General features: G+C 54.5%; 1 protein-coding gene across 1 annotated transcript; it reads right to left on the reverse strand.

Annotated features, from left to right (window-relative positions):
* Positions 1 to 2,422: 2,422 nt before the first annotated feature.
* Positions 2,423 to 13,149, reverse strand: C11H1orf115 (chromosome 11 C1orf115 homolog). The gene is made up of 2 exons (XM_041722500.1): positions 12,818 to 13,149; positions 2,423 to 4,923 (listed from the first exon to the last, which is right to left on the reverse strand). Exons 1-2 carry the CDS (start codon positions 13,106 to 13,108, stop codon positions 4,804 to 4,806), a joined length of 411 nt encoding a protein of 136 aa, XP_041578434.1. The 5' UTR covers positions 13,109 to 13,149; the 3' UTR covers positions 2,423 to 4,803.
* Positions 13,150 to 13,855: the final 706 nt, after the last annotated feature.

A 13,855-nucleotide genomic window follows, 5' to 3' on the forward strand; every position in this document is an offset into this window, starting at 1 on the left:
TTATAATAAACAGGTACTAGTGAGTAAAATGTTTCTCTGAGTTCTGTGAGCCCCTCTAGCAAATTAACGGAAGCCAAGGAAGGTGCCGTGGGAGCCTCCGATCTGTAGCTGGTTAACCAAAAGCACAGCTGGCAACTTGGACTTGCTAGTAGGGTCTCAAGTGGGGGTCCATCTGGTAGGAGGACTAAGCCCTTCAATCTGTGGGACCCGATGCTCTCTCCTGGGAACGGTGTTAACACGGAATTAAACTGCTGAACACCCAACCAGTGTCAGACACCTGCTTGGTGGCATCAGAAGACTCACACAGCACAACTGTGTGCAGAAGTTTAGTGCCGCCTTCAGCCCAGGGCCTGATCCTGGAGACCCAGGTTCGAGTCCCACATCAGGCTCCCTGCATGGAGCCTGCTTCTCCCTCTGCCTGTGTCTCTGCCTCGGTCTCTCTGTGTGTCTCTCATGAATAAATAAATAAAATATCAAAAAAAAAAAAAGAAGTACCTGCCTTACTGCAAGCCCTTTCCCACCGTTTCTGTGGGGACTCAGTCAAAGGGCAAGTTACAGATGCCCTACATGGGACCCGCACCTGCCAGCCACCTCCCCCAGACCTGAGACTCCCACCTGGGGAGTCTGCTGGCAGTTGCAACCTGCAGCACCCCCCGCCCCCTGCCCAGAGGGCCAGCATTTCCCAACTCAGAGAGAAGGAACAGGTCACCTCCTAAGCCACGAGTGAAAAGCGCAGCTTCCTGGTCCCACAGGAGGCTCTCAATCAAAACCCTGCAACCCCTATAGGGACATAAAGCTCGACTTTATTATTATTTTTGTTAAATATTTTTTTAAGATTTTATTTATTCATGAAAGACAGAGAGAGAGAGGCAGAGACACAGGCAGAGGCAGAAGCAGGCTCCACGCAGGGAGCCCAATGTGGGACTCGATCCTGGGTCTCCAGGATCACACCCTGGGGCAAAGGCAGGCGCTAAACTGCTGAGCCACCCAGGGATGCCCTGGACTTTATTTATTTTATTTTATTTTTTTTAAATAAATTTTTTAAAATTTATTTATGATAGTCACACGGAGAGAGAGAGAGAGGCAGAGACACAGGCAGAGGGAGAAGCAGGCTCCATGCCCAGGGACTTTAAATTGAACCAGTCTTTCTCTTCCTTGCTCCTGAAGCCTCTCCCCCTCCCCCCTCACAGTTTTTCTGTAAAATCCTTTGTTCCAAGAGCTCGGGATTGGGATAGAGGAGAGTTGGTAACAACACCCCATGGCCAGAGCCAGTGTCAGTCGCCAGGCCACCTGGAGACCTGGTGACCACGGCTCGCAGCACGGCTCAGGTTCCTATCAAATCCACGCAGATCCTGTATTTTCCTCTAAAAAACCCTCAGCCTTTCTCCTCTGGGTGGGCTTGGGGTCTGGGAGGCACCAGGCAGCTGCAGCCTCCTTCCCCCAGCAAAGTGATACACTATCTTCCTTCTTTCCACCCAGACTTGGTCTTCGAGTTGCTGTTTTTTTGGCTCCAGAGCACAGAGAGCAGTATTTTCCAACAATTGGAGGTTCTGGCAACTTTCACTTTCGGGACTGTGGGCCGCTGGGGTCGGTGAAGGATCTCAAGATGGCTGGGTGAAAACTTGCTCTAAAAACCATTGACTGGGTAGCTTTTGGGGAGATCATACCCCGAAACCAGAAGGCCATTGCCAACTCCCTGAAATCCTGGAATGAGATGCTTACCTCCAGGTTGGCTACTCTTCCTGAGAAACCACCTGCTATCGACTGGGCTTACTACAAGGCCAATGTGGCAAAGACTGGCTTGGTAGATGACTTTGAGAAGAAGTTTAATGCCCTGAAGGTTCCTGTGCCAGAGATAAATACACTGTCCAGGTGGATGCTGAGGAAAAAGAAGATGTGAAAAGCTGTGCTGAGTTTTTGTCCCTCTCAAAGGCCAGGATTAAAGAATATGAAAAAGAGCTGGAGAAGATGAAGAACATAATTCCATTTGATCAGATGACCATTGAGGACCTGAATGAAGTCTTCCCAGAAACCAAGTTAGACAAGAAGTATCCCTATTGGCCTCACAAGCCAATCGAAAATTTATAAACTTGAGTTGAGGAGAAAGCCCTGGCCCTCATATTATAAACGTTGGACATTAAAAATAATGATATGGAAAAAAATTTTTTTTTCACTTTCAACCGATGCGTGAGCTGAGGCTCCTCCTGCACGCCGAAGGGTTTCTAGAGAACTCCTCACCCCCTACCTTGACACCTCAGCCAAGTTCTAGACGAATCTGGGCCTCTCTTCCTCCCCCTGGGCCCCGGGGTGCACAGGTGCTCCAAGGAGGTCCCTGACCTCTCCTGCCCAACAAAGTCAGCCTCACTGGAGGCTGCAGGCATCTCTTGGGCAAGGCTGGAGAAAAACTCTGCACGCGCAGAAACATTGTACAAATTGAGGGTTTTATTTACATCATAGGGCAAGCAAAGGATACAAAAGGAGCCTCTTGGTCAAGCGCTAAAGGCAAAGCTCTAAACCTCAATCCTCAGTAGGGCGCGGATCCGGACATTTTTAAAAAATCAAAAACTGAAGACAGAGAAAAAGGCAAAAAGGTAATCTGCAACCTGCAGGTCCTGTTGGCGGGGAAACAAGCACCCAGTGACCCTGCGGACAAGCTCATCACTGTACATGTGAATCTGGCTCCTGGGACAATCCCCGCAAGGCTTCGACTGGTGAAACATCTAGGTTAATTCCTAATCAGACTACTCGGATTTTAGGGCCTGATAGTGTCTCCAATTTGGGGGTGGGACGGGGAAGGTCTCTGTGGGCCAGGCCTCGGCAGCTCCAGTCTCTTCCCTGGTCACTTTTCCATCCCTCTGGGGACTCAGGGGGCTTCTCCGGGGCGGGTCCGCATCATCCTCCAAGCCCACCCTGAGCCCCTTCCTCCCATCTCCCGTCTCCCATTTCCCATCTCCGGTGGCTGCCCAGGCCCTGCTCTCCCACTAAACTATGCTTGGCTTTTTCTTCCACTGAGGTCTCTTTCCAACACCCACCCCCCAAATCCCAGTGTGACCAGGCAAGCTGTAATTATCTTGTGAAAATGTGCCACTATCAACTTTGATCATTTGAGTTAAAACAAGACCATCTGTTTTCTCTTTTCCTCACAAATATTAATGATGCAGAACGGGATCCAAATTCATCTTCGACATGGGCCTCCAGAGAGCCTCGCTACCACTTTCTCCTACACGGGGGGTGCCTTTTTCTTGTCCATCTGTCTGTCTTTCCTACCTTCTCCACTCCCTGGTGCCAGCTGGTTGGCCTGACCAGCGAGGCAGCAGCCCTGAGGCCTCCTGGGCAAGGCCCGGGAAACTTCTTGGGGCAACACGCAGGTGTTGCCACCTACCCTGCAGACTGATCAGCAACGACTATCCAGACTTCTGGATATTCTGAAAACAGTGGGACGGTGGCCTCTCACGGGGGTTGGCGGAGGGGTGTGGTAAGAGGAGTCCCCTTGTTCTCTCACCTCCCTGGCCAACGAACGGTCCTAGGTTATCTAGGGGGGAGCATCCAGCCCAAGACCCGTGAGGCGCCAGCCTCTGAATCCAAGTGAGATGCGGACAACGGTTGGCAGCACCAAAGAGGAAGGATGCCACCAAGGCAGCCAATGAGAGCTCATGGGCCTCAGGGGGGTTTTAAGCACCAGCCATGGCACCTGCAGCCACCCAGCATCCCTGGTCCCCACCCGGAGCCAAAAACCCAGCCACCTAAGAGTTTCTAGGGCTGATAAACCAGGCCTGGCGCCCATACTTCCTCTTTTCCTCCCATCAACTTTCTCGTTTCAACTTCCAGCACCTCCATCTCCTACTTACTGGGTCCTTCTCTAAATCACACACTCTCCTTGCCAGACGTAGTGTCTCCCTCTCTCCCAAGACAGAGCACCTTTGGTGGCTTGGTGGAGAGGCGGCCAACAGCTGGCAGGAGCAGGTGACAGTGGCCCTCCCAGCAGCCAGCCACAGGGGGGCAGCTCCCAACCCCCAGCTGGATTGGGCTGGACTGGGCCGGACTGGGCATGACGGGGGCGACTCCTCCAAGCACCCTCTCCAGCCCAGCAGCCTGTGCCTGAGCTCCCCGCTTCCCTCACCTCACCGCCAGCTGCACATTCAGGGCCCGGGGTGGGGGTGGGAATCACAAGCTTTATCTGCTTTCCACAGTCACATGGCGTCATAAACAGTTTTTCAAAGCATCACAACCTTCAAAGAGATTTTCCTTCCTTCCTTCTTCTCAAGCCCATAATTAAACTCCTGGCGACAACGGGGTGGAGAAAGGAGATGGGGCGCACAACAGACGAGCAGCTCCGTTGCTGCCCCCAGAACCGAGGCAGCCGGGGGCCGGGAGTGCTGAGCACTGTATCAGCCCGTGATCTTTCCAGAACAGAACAGATCATCTTAGTCCAGGTCTAAATCCTTTCTCCCCACTGTAAGCACTGCTCAGCGACCCCCGCCCCAGAGTGCTCCCATCTGTCAGGTGTCTGCCTCGATGCCCACCCCCCACCCCCCCACCCCCTGAAGGCTCCGGTGCTACCAAACCAGAATTAGGGGTCTAACTCTCTGCGGAATTGTCTGTCGGGGCCACCTGTGTCCTGGAATCGTGCAAAGCTCAGCGGATGGGCAGGGACGTCCCATTCACAGCACTCATCCAAGTTCAGCAAAGAGAGACATCGTTTTCCTGCGAGGATTTGGTGGGTTCAGGTCGGAGATGGTCCTGGATCCGCGGGGGTCCCGTCCTCGGGGTCCGTCGTCGGGGCCCGCTGGCCGCGCAGCTCCGTTAGCGGACGAAGGAGACCACGCTGGTGGCCACCCCGAATGGGGCGGAGTAGGCGGCGGCGAAGCCCTGCAGGCCCAGGACCAAGTAGCGGCAACCTTTGATGACCACCTTCCCGACGTTCTATTTTTGAGAAGACAAGAGAAAAGCAAAGGGCCGGGTGAGGCAACTCTGATCCCTGCACAAAGGACCATTCCTCCCCCAGCCTCTCAGGGCAAATTAGCACATGTTCCCACATCCACCCCCACTTCGAGAACATGTGGGGGTTCAGAAGACACATTACCATCTTGCAAAGTACTCTTTCTTTCTTTCTTCCTTTCTTCCTTCTTTCTTCTTTTTTAAAAAAGATTTTATTTATTTGAGAGGGAAGGAGAGAGGGGGGAGAGAGGGAGACTCCCCTCTGAGCAGGGTGCCCCAATGCGGGGCTGGATCCCAGGACCCCGGGACCATGAGCTGAGCCAAAGGCAGACGCGTAACCCACTGGGCCACCAGGTGCCCCGCTGCGAAGTCCTTTCAAGCACTGCCTATGTCCAGGTAGTTGGGACATCCTGGGAACAGTGGTGAGGGTGCTAGCTCTAAAACCAAACCAGTTGTGTCTTTTTGTTGTTTTCACAATAGGCTCCATGCCCAACATGGAGCTTGAACTCGTGACCCTGAGATCAAGAGTCACATGCTCTAGTGACTGAGCCAGCTGGGTACCCTTGGTTTTATTTTTTTATTTTATTTATTTATTTTTTTAAAAGATTTATTTACTTATTCAGAGAGAGCGAAAGAGAGGCAGAGACACAGGCAGAGAGAGAAGCAGGCTCCATGCAGGGAGCCTGATGTGGGACTTGATCCCGGGTCTCCAGGATCACACCCCGGGCTGCAGGCAGTGCTAAGCCGCTGTGCCACCAGGGCTGCTCCCCTTGGCTTTATTTTTAAACCAAAGCCTACTTCTCTTCTCTGTTCCAGCCAAGTCACTGCATCATCTGAAGGGGGGTCAAGGGTCCCCTCCTTGACCTTATCCAAAAGCCCACCCTGCTGTCCCTCCATCTCCCAGGACAGATTGGGTCCAAGAGGCATGTTTGGCTCTAGAGGCTCCTGCTGTTCTCTGATTGCTGCGTCCTCCAGCACAAGTATAAACTCCTGAAGGCTGAGGCCTCCGCTGTGCTTTCTTGCTACTCACTCCTTTTCTGCATAGCCTGGCTTGGGGGGGGGGGGCATCAAGGTTCAAATGGAACTGCAACAGAAGACTCGAGACCACCATCCCACCAATAGCAGCCGTGCTGCTGCCCACTCAACCCTCCTTCCTCTTCCCACCCCTAACTCCCATTGTCATTCTCAATGTCGACATCCCTGCAGGCTGACCACACACCTTGTCTCTCAGCCACCACCCCCCCCCCCCCCCCGGACTTTTCCAACTCCAACAAGCACCTAACATCCCTGGTTTCACCTACAATCCTTGACCATAATCACAACCCTCAGAGTCACCACTGCCTAGAAAACCTGTCTGTCTAGTAGGTTGACCCTCCCCCTCTCCCGGACGGAGGGACTTTCTTGGGCTCACTACTGTATCCCCAGCACCCAGAAAGGGCCTGGGACTTTCCATTGGAAACTCTCAGGCTAAGTAAGAAGCCAAACCTGGGAGAGAGCCAGGTAACATGTATGGCTTCTCCAGACCCTGATTCCTGGCATATGGCCTGTCAACTTCTCGGTGGGGTATTAGGGTACATGTGGAGGGTGGGTGAGGGAATGTGATGTTGCCGAGAGACATGTCTATAAATGTGTAGGAAGATTCAGTGGGAGAATTTTACTTAACTCCTTGAAGTACCAATAACAAAAGACTGTTCTCTGGGAGCAAGTACTGTTATGCTTTACAGTCCTGTATAAGCAGTACCGCCGGAGTCACGGATGGCCTGCGTTAAACTTGACATTTTTGGCATTTGTACATCCATTTTCCTCAGCGTGATATTTTCAAAAGCTGTGAGTCACTTCATCTTTGCAATTTAGAAAAAAGCTACTAAAATAGCTCATTAGTTGGAACACTGTCAGAAGAACGCAGGTTCGAGAAAAGTGATAGAAAGAAATGTGAGATGTCCATCAAAGGCCATCTCAGTGTCATTTGAGGGAGGTTTTGAATTGTTTGATGGGAGTCAAGTTTTCAGCCCAAATAATCTGTCAGAGAAGCAGTGGGGGACGTAGGGGAGTGTGGGAGGCTGAAGAATGCCCCCCAATCCCAAGAACCTATAAATACGTGGCTTTATATGGCAAAAGGGATTTTGCAGATGTGATTAAATTAAGAGTCTTAAGGGGATGCCTGGGTGGCTCAGCTGGTTAAGCATTTGCCTTCAGCTCAGGTGTCGTGATCCCTGGGTCCTGGGATCCAGTCCCTCTCGGGTTCCCTGCTCAGTGGGGAGCCTGCTTCTCCCTCTCCCTCTGCTCTCTCTTTCTCTCAAATAAATAAAATCTTTAAAACTTAAAAAGAAAAGAATTAAAAGTAATAATGGATAGCTTATGATTTAAGAAAAAACTAAGGGTCTTAAGATGGGGAGATGCTCCTGGATTATGCAGGTGGGCCTCCTATATATTTACACGGATCTGAAGGAGCACAACTGTCCAAGAGGAGTCAGACAGGAGGCAATGTCACGACAGAAGCAGAGGGAAAAATCTGCAGATCGACGCGGCTGGCGGTGATGCTGGAGGATGGGGACCTCGGGAAGCAAGAAAGAACAACAAAACTGGTTTTTCCCTGGGCCTCCATGGGAACCGGCCTGCTGACGTCAGCACGGGGGAGATTGATTTCGGACTTCTGGCCTCCAGACATGTGCAACTGCTGGTGTCCTAAAACCACTGTGTTGGCGGTAATCTGTCACAGCTGTCACAGGATGGCACACTTTCTGGGGGTCCTCTGTATTCAACTAACCCCCAGGGAAGCCAGGGATTCCCTGCCCTCTCCAGTTTCAGAAAAACCAAAACCAAAAATGCCTGGGTGATTCACGTGAAGCATCTGCCTTTGGCTCAGGTAGTGAATCCGGGGTCCTGGGAGGGGGCCCCCGAGTCGGGCTCCCTGCTCAGAGGGGAGTCAGCTTCTCCTTGTCCCTCTGCCCCTCCCCTGCTTGTGCTCTCTCTCTCTCAAAATAAATAAAATCTTTAAAAAATAAAACAAAAACCCAAACCAAAACCCATCCGCAGGGGGAAGGATTGCTTCCCCCTGAATATAAAGATCACGTCTTGGGTTTTGAGATGTGGGCAGGACGCAGGCACAAAGCTGAGCTCGGCCGGGGGCTACAGACCGAGGTTTTGCTCTGAGCTGTTGAGGCCTGATTAAAAAACGAATCAGAAAATCAGCCGTCCTGCGAGGTCTCTCCTTCACCCCCTGGGACAACAGCCAAAGAGTCACAAAGGCCTTGGCACGAGCCAGGTGAGCTCGGAGATCTCTGCGAGCATGAACCCGCTTGCTCCTGCCCGGAACCCTAGTTTTAGCCCATGTCTCAGAAGAGGAAACGGAGGCAAAGACGTGGGCCCAGCCCAAGGTCACAAAAGCAACAGGCGGCAGGACAGGGCTTGAGCCGGGCGGCCTGGCTCCAGCGCTCCTGACCTTACCTGCTGCCACCAACTGAGGACATGAGGACAATTTTTCTCCCTCTTGAGCTAAAGGCTATTATTCCACACATTGTATCCCCCCCTCACCCCCTCCTAGCTGCCTGCGGAACAAAATTTACTGACTTCCCTTATCCACACTGCCCCTGTGGCTCTCAGGGGTGCCTGGGAAAGGCCAGCTCTCCTCTTAAGCTAAGTTTTGGGGGTGAGTCGCCTCAACCCATGTACTCCTGCACAGGCAGTGCCAGGCGAGACTCCTGCCTCCCCCCTCCCAGCTTTCCAAGGTTTTAGGGACACTTCAGAGGTCCCACACAATGCGCAGCAGAGCACCTGGCATGCTGAAGCAGAACAGCAAACATCTGCTCCTTCCCTCCTCCCAGAAAATGGCACTTCCACGACAGTGAAAGCACCAGGTGAACACTAGTGTCATTCCTGACAAGTCCCCAGGGAACTCTGACGGAGGAGCCAGAGGCCAGGACACAGCCCCTGAGCCCCCAGCCTCCTTCCCGAGGCTGGAGCTGCAGGACACAGGGATGGGCTGGGACCCCTGGACAGCAGGAGAGAAGAAATCCTTTTGTGGCCCACAAAGGCCAAATGCCTTTCTTTAAACAGACACAGGAAGGGACTTGGGCGCAGGACTTGAATGGTTAACACATGAATAGGAACTGCAAACCCCCTTCCTTGAAGGAAAAGCCACCCGTTAACAATGGGGAGCCTTTGAGTCACTCCTTATTCCACTGGGCCCCGTAAGGGAAAGACTCACCTCCCCACACTGCTAGGGAGGCTTGGCGGTTCCCCTGGATTTTCAGCAAAGAGGGGTGGGCTATTTCCTTCCTCCCTGTTGGAACCTAACCGGTTACCTTCCCCGACACCTACAAGAACGCGGAGGGACGCCTGGGTGCCTCAGTGGTTGGGTGTCTGCCGTTGGCTCAGGTCGTGACCCCGGGATCCTGGGATCAAGTCCCGACTCAGGCTCCTGCAGGGAGCCCGCTTCTCCCTCTCACTCTGCCCCTCGCCCCTGCTTGTGCTTCTTTCTCTCACTCTCAAATAAATAAAATCTTTTAAACTAAAAAAAAAAATTCACAAAACAAAAATTAGCCATTTTAAAGTGAAAAATTCAGTGGCATCCAGCACATGGACCGTGTTGTACAACCAGCACTTTACCCACTTCGGAAACATTTCCATCAGCCCAAAAGGAAGAGCTGCACACACCTGTTACCTACTTGCCCATCATTTTTGCTTCTCCCCAGTCCCTGGCAACCACCCATCTCCTTCCCTCCCTCTGCACTTAACCAATTTTGGATATTCTATATAAATGGAATCCTACACACAGCATGTGATCTCGTGTGTCTGGTTTCTTTCACTTAGCATAATATTTTAGAGGTTCACCTGAGACAGGGAAATAAAGGGGTCCCATGAAAAAGTGTTCTTTATTTTTCCTGCTTCTTTTTTTTTTTTTTTTTTTTACTTTTTTATTCATAGACACAGAGAGAGAGGGGCAGAGACACAGACAGAGGGAGAAGCAGGCTCCACGCAGGGAGCCCGATGTGGGACTCGATCCCAGGTCTCCAGGATCACACCCCAGGCTACAGGCGGCACCAAACCGCTGCGCCACTGGGGCTGCCCTATTTTTCCTGCTTCTATCTTCGCCAGGACCCACACCCTCACCCTACACACACCTTATAGAATAGATAATGTATGTCGTCCCTGTAAAGGGCAAGCATTTAATCATTGCTTTGGAGTCTTGCAGCACAACAGGTAACACCTAAGGAGGGACCTGACCAAGACCACTGACTCATCGAGATCCCTGGCTCCAGGGTCTACCTGTCTAATGGAGGAGGATACACAAACACACCTGTTTGTTCCTGGATTACTGAGAAGACACTTGCACCAGACCATTATCCTCAGGCTCCAGGCCCCAAGCACAGACAAAACTCCTTTTTCTTCCCAGGTCTCCAAGACACTCTGTATCTATATTCTCTACGTCTTCAATAAACTCTGCTCTGGGGACACCTGGGTGGCTCAGCGGTTAAGCATCTGCCTTGGGCTCAGGGCGTGATACTGGGGTCCTGGGATGGAGTCCCACATCGGGCTCCATGCATGGAGCCTGCCTCTCCCTCTGCCTATGTCTCTGCCTCTCTCTGTCTCTCGTGAATAAATAAATAAATAAAATCTTAAAAAAGAAAAAACAAACAAAAAACCCTCTGCTCTAACCTCTTCTTGGCTCAAGTGTTGAGTGTCATCCTGCACAGAGCCAAGGACCCTCCTTGGACCCAGCCAGCCTGCCTCTCACCCATGTTGTGGCACAGAACAGTTCATTCCTTTTTACGGCCGAATAGCATTCCATCCTATGCACACACCACATTCTGTTCATCATTTATCAGCGGATGGACATTTGGGTGGTTCCCATCTTTTGGCTACTCCGGGTAACGCTGCTATGATCATGGGACTGTTCAATATGTTCTCTCTCGAATATATGTGTGTATACGCCAGTGCTTCTTTCCGATTATTTGGGATGTATACCTAGGAGTGGAGTTGCTGAATCATATGGCAGTTCCATGCATACTTTTTTGAGGAACCTCCAAACGGTTTACCACAACAGCTGCACCATCTTGCATTTCCACTAGCAATGGAATTCACAGAATTCCAATTTCTCCATATCCTTGCCAACATTTATTCCTTTTAAGATTTTATTTATTTATTTATGAGAGACAGAGAGAGAGAGAGAGGCAGAGACACAGGTAGAGGGGCTCGATCCCGAGTCTCCAGGATCATGCCCTGGGCTGAAGGCAGGTGCTTAACCCCTGAGCCACCCGGACTGCCCCATTTGTTATTTTTTAAATAACAGCCATCGTAGTGAGTGTGAGTAGTACCTCGTCATTTACCTGTGAAACCTCAATCCTCTCTGCTAAGTTCTCATGTCACCATTGATTTTATTTTATTTTATTTTATTTTGTCACCATTGATTTTAAACCCTCATTCCTCCGGACTCTGGGGCTCCGTGGGGTGCCCTGGCTATGCCAGGAGCTCCCCGGGAGGCGTGGACTTCACTAGGGTAGGTGGCATTCCATTTGTTTTTCTACCCCTAGCTGAACTGAGCACTTGAAACCCGTCTTCAGGTGCCAGCCCCTGACCTGAGATGTCCACCTTTACTGGTTCACCGGCCAAGAGGCCAACGGTGGCATCTGTGCTCCACTGAGACCAGGAAGAGGATGGTCACTTCCAGCATGACCCTGAGCCTGGAAGTCCCCACTTCGGAGTTGCCAGTAATAGACTGCATCACTGGGGATCCCTGGGTGGCGCAGCGGTTTGGCCCCTGCCTTTGGCCCAGGGCGCGATCCTGGAGACCCAGGATCGAATCCCACATCAGGCTCCCGGTGCATGGAGCCTGCTTCTCCCTCCGCCTGTGTCTCTGCCTCTCTCTCTCTCTCTGACTATCATAAATAAAAAAAAAAAAAATAGATTGCATCACTGCCGGGCCGTATATTGCGCCCAGAGCTGCTGATGTGCTTTTATGGGGGATGATGCATGGAATTTTCTAGGCGTGGAGACTGGATGGTTTTAGATAGGATAAGAGGCCACTGATGGACACAGATAACGAGAACTGAATCAGATGAGGCCTTTGGCCAGGACACAATGAGTTCTGTGATCTTCTGGGTGGCCTTGTTCAAGGCCCCAGGGAGCGGGGCCAGAAGTAGCCTCCAGCGATTCCAGGCAGAGGGACCTGGGCACTGCCTTGGGGTTTGATCCCTGCGAAGGACACTGTCCTTTGATCCCATATTCATATTCTCTCGCGCGCCCCTCTACATCCCCCCTCGCCCCCCATGCTCCAAGGCAAAAGGCCTTGCAAGGACGTTGCAGGTCCCAGAGCACCCCGACAGCCAGCTGCCAGAAGGGAAAAGTAGATCCAACAAGCGCCTCTCTGTGTATTTGTTGAGCTCCCAGGCCCTGGAAATAACCTCGGGGAACGCGCTTGGGGGGAGAATAACCCACACAGCTCCCGGCGGGTGGGATACCCTGGAGAGGATGTCGCCGGAGGCCCGGGGACCCGACGGGTCCGGCCTGCAGCTCCCTGCTTCCCAGCTGGGTCACCGTGCACAAGTCACCCAACCGCTCGAAAGCCTCCGTGTTCCCAGCGGTAAAATAGGGACGCGGCTTTCTGTCCTACCTAGTGCACCTGGGGGGGGGGGGGATGGGGCACGCGGGGGCTTGCTGGGAATGTCCTGGGCGGCGGGTCCCGGGCGCACCCCCGCCCCCCCCGCCCCCGGGCTCTGGTTTGGCTCCTCTCCCTGCCTGGACTCGCTGTCCCGTCACCTCCCGGCGCGGGACCGGCCCTCCTCGGTGCGCGGGGACGACCCCGGCCCGGCCCGCCCGCCCCCGGCCCGCCCCGGCCCCGGCCCCGGCCCCGGCCCCGGCCCCGGCCCCGCGGCCCCACCTTGCCACACTTCTTCAGCTTCTGCCGGTACCTCCTCGCGGGCCTCCCGCCGGGCGCCGGCTCCTCCAGCGGCTCGTAGCGCTCGGGCAGCGCCGCCAGGTGCACCGCGCGCGCGCCCCGGGCCCCCGCCCGCCCCGCGCCCGCGCCCGCCCCGCGCGCCTCGGCCCCGCGCTCGGGCGGCTCCAGGAGGGCGGCCGCCTCCTCGTCCGCCGGCGTCCGCGCTCGGCCCCGGGGCCCGCGGCGCAGGAAGCCGCTCGCCGCCTTGCCCCGCAGCCGGGCTCCCGCCGTCATGATGCTGCGGCCGCTGCGGCCGAGGGCGCGGCGAGAAGACGCCGAGCTCCGCGCCCCGCCCGCGCCTCCGCCCCCGCCCCCGCCCCCGCCCGGACGGGCGGACGGACGGACGGACAGACGGACGGGGTGGGGGGAACGCGGGTGGCAGCGCCCTCTGGCCGCTGGGCTGGGAGCTGCGCCCCCGCCCGGACGGACGGACGGACAGACGGACGGGGTGGGGGGAACGCGGGTGGCAGCGCCCTCTGGCCGCTGGGCTGGGAGCTGCGCCCCCGCCCGGATGGACGGACGGACAGACGGACGGGGTGGGGGGAACGCGGGTGGCAGCGCCCTCTGGCCGCTGGGCTGGGAGCTGCGCCCCCGCCCGGACGGACGGACCGACGGGGAACGCGGGGGGCAGCGCCCCTAGGCCGCGGGGCTCGGAGCTGCGCCCCCGCCCCACCCCACGCCCCACCCCACGCCCCACCCCACCTGGCGACCCCAGCGGGGGATCCCGAAGGTGGGGCTCGCAGCCGAGTCCCAGACGCGCCCGACCCGGCCCTCGAGGCGTCGTTTGCCACGAGGCGGTGAGAAGAGGGGGGCCGCCGAGGCCGTGGTGGGGCGCTGGTGATGGCGCGCTCTGCACGGGGTGCGCACCAGCGACGGACTGGGGAAGGATCAGAAATTATACACACACACACACACACACACACACACAAAAGGAAAAGAGAAAGGAAAGGAAAGAAAAAAGAAAGAAAAGAGAGGAAAGAA

Source organism: Vulpes lagopus, chromosome 11, assembly GCF_018345385.1.
Source record: "Vulpes lagopus strain Blue_001 chromosome 11, ASM1834538v1, whole genome shotgun sequence".
In the NCBI taxonomy this organism is placed as follows: Eukaryota; Metazoa; Chordata; class Mammalia; order Carnivora; family Canidae; genus Vulpes; species Vulpes lagopus.

Excerpts from the sequence above, each read along its gene's own strand:
- C11H1orf115 (XM_041722500.1), bottom strand. The coding sequence starts at position 13,108 with ATGACGGCGGGAGCCCGGCTGCGGGGCAAGGCGGCGAGCGGCTTCCTG. Across the intron at positions 4,924-12,817 it reads AGCTGAAGAAGTGTGGCAAG|AACGTCGGGAAGGTGGTCAT; the intron begins GTGGGGCCGCGG and ends TCTCAAAAATAG.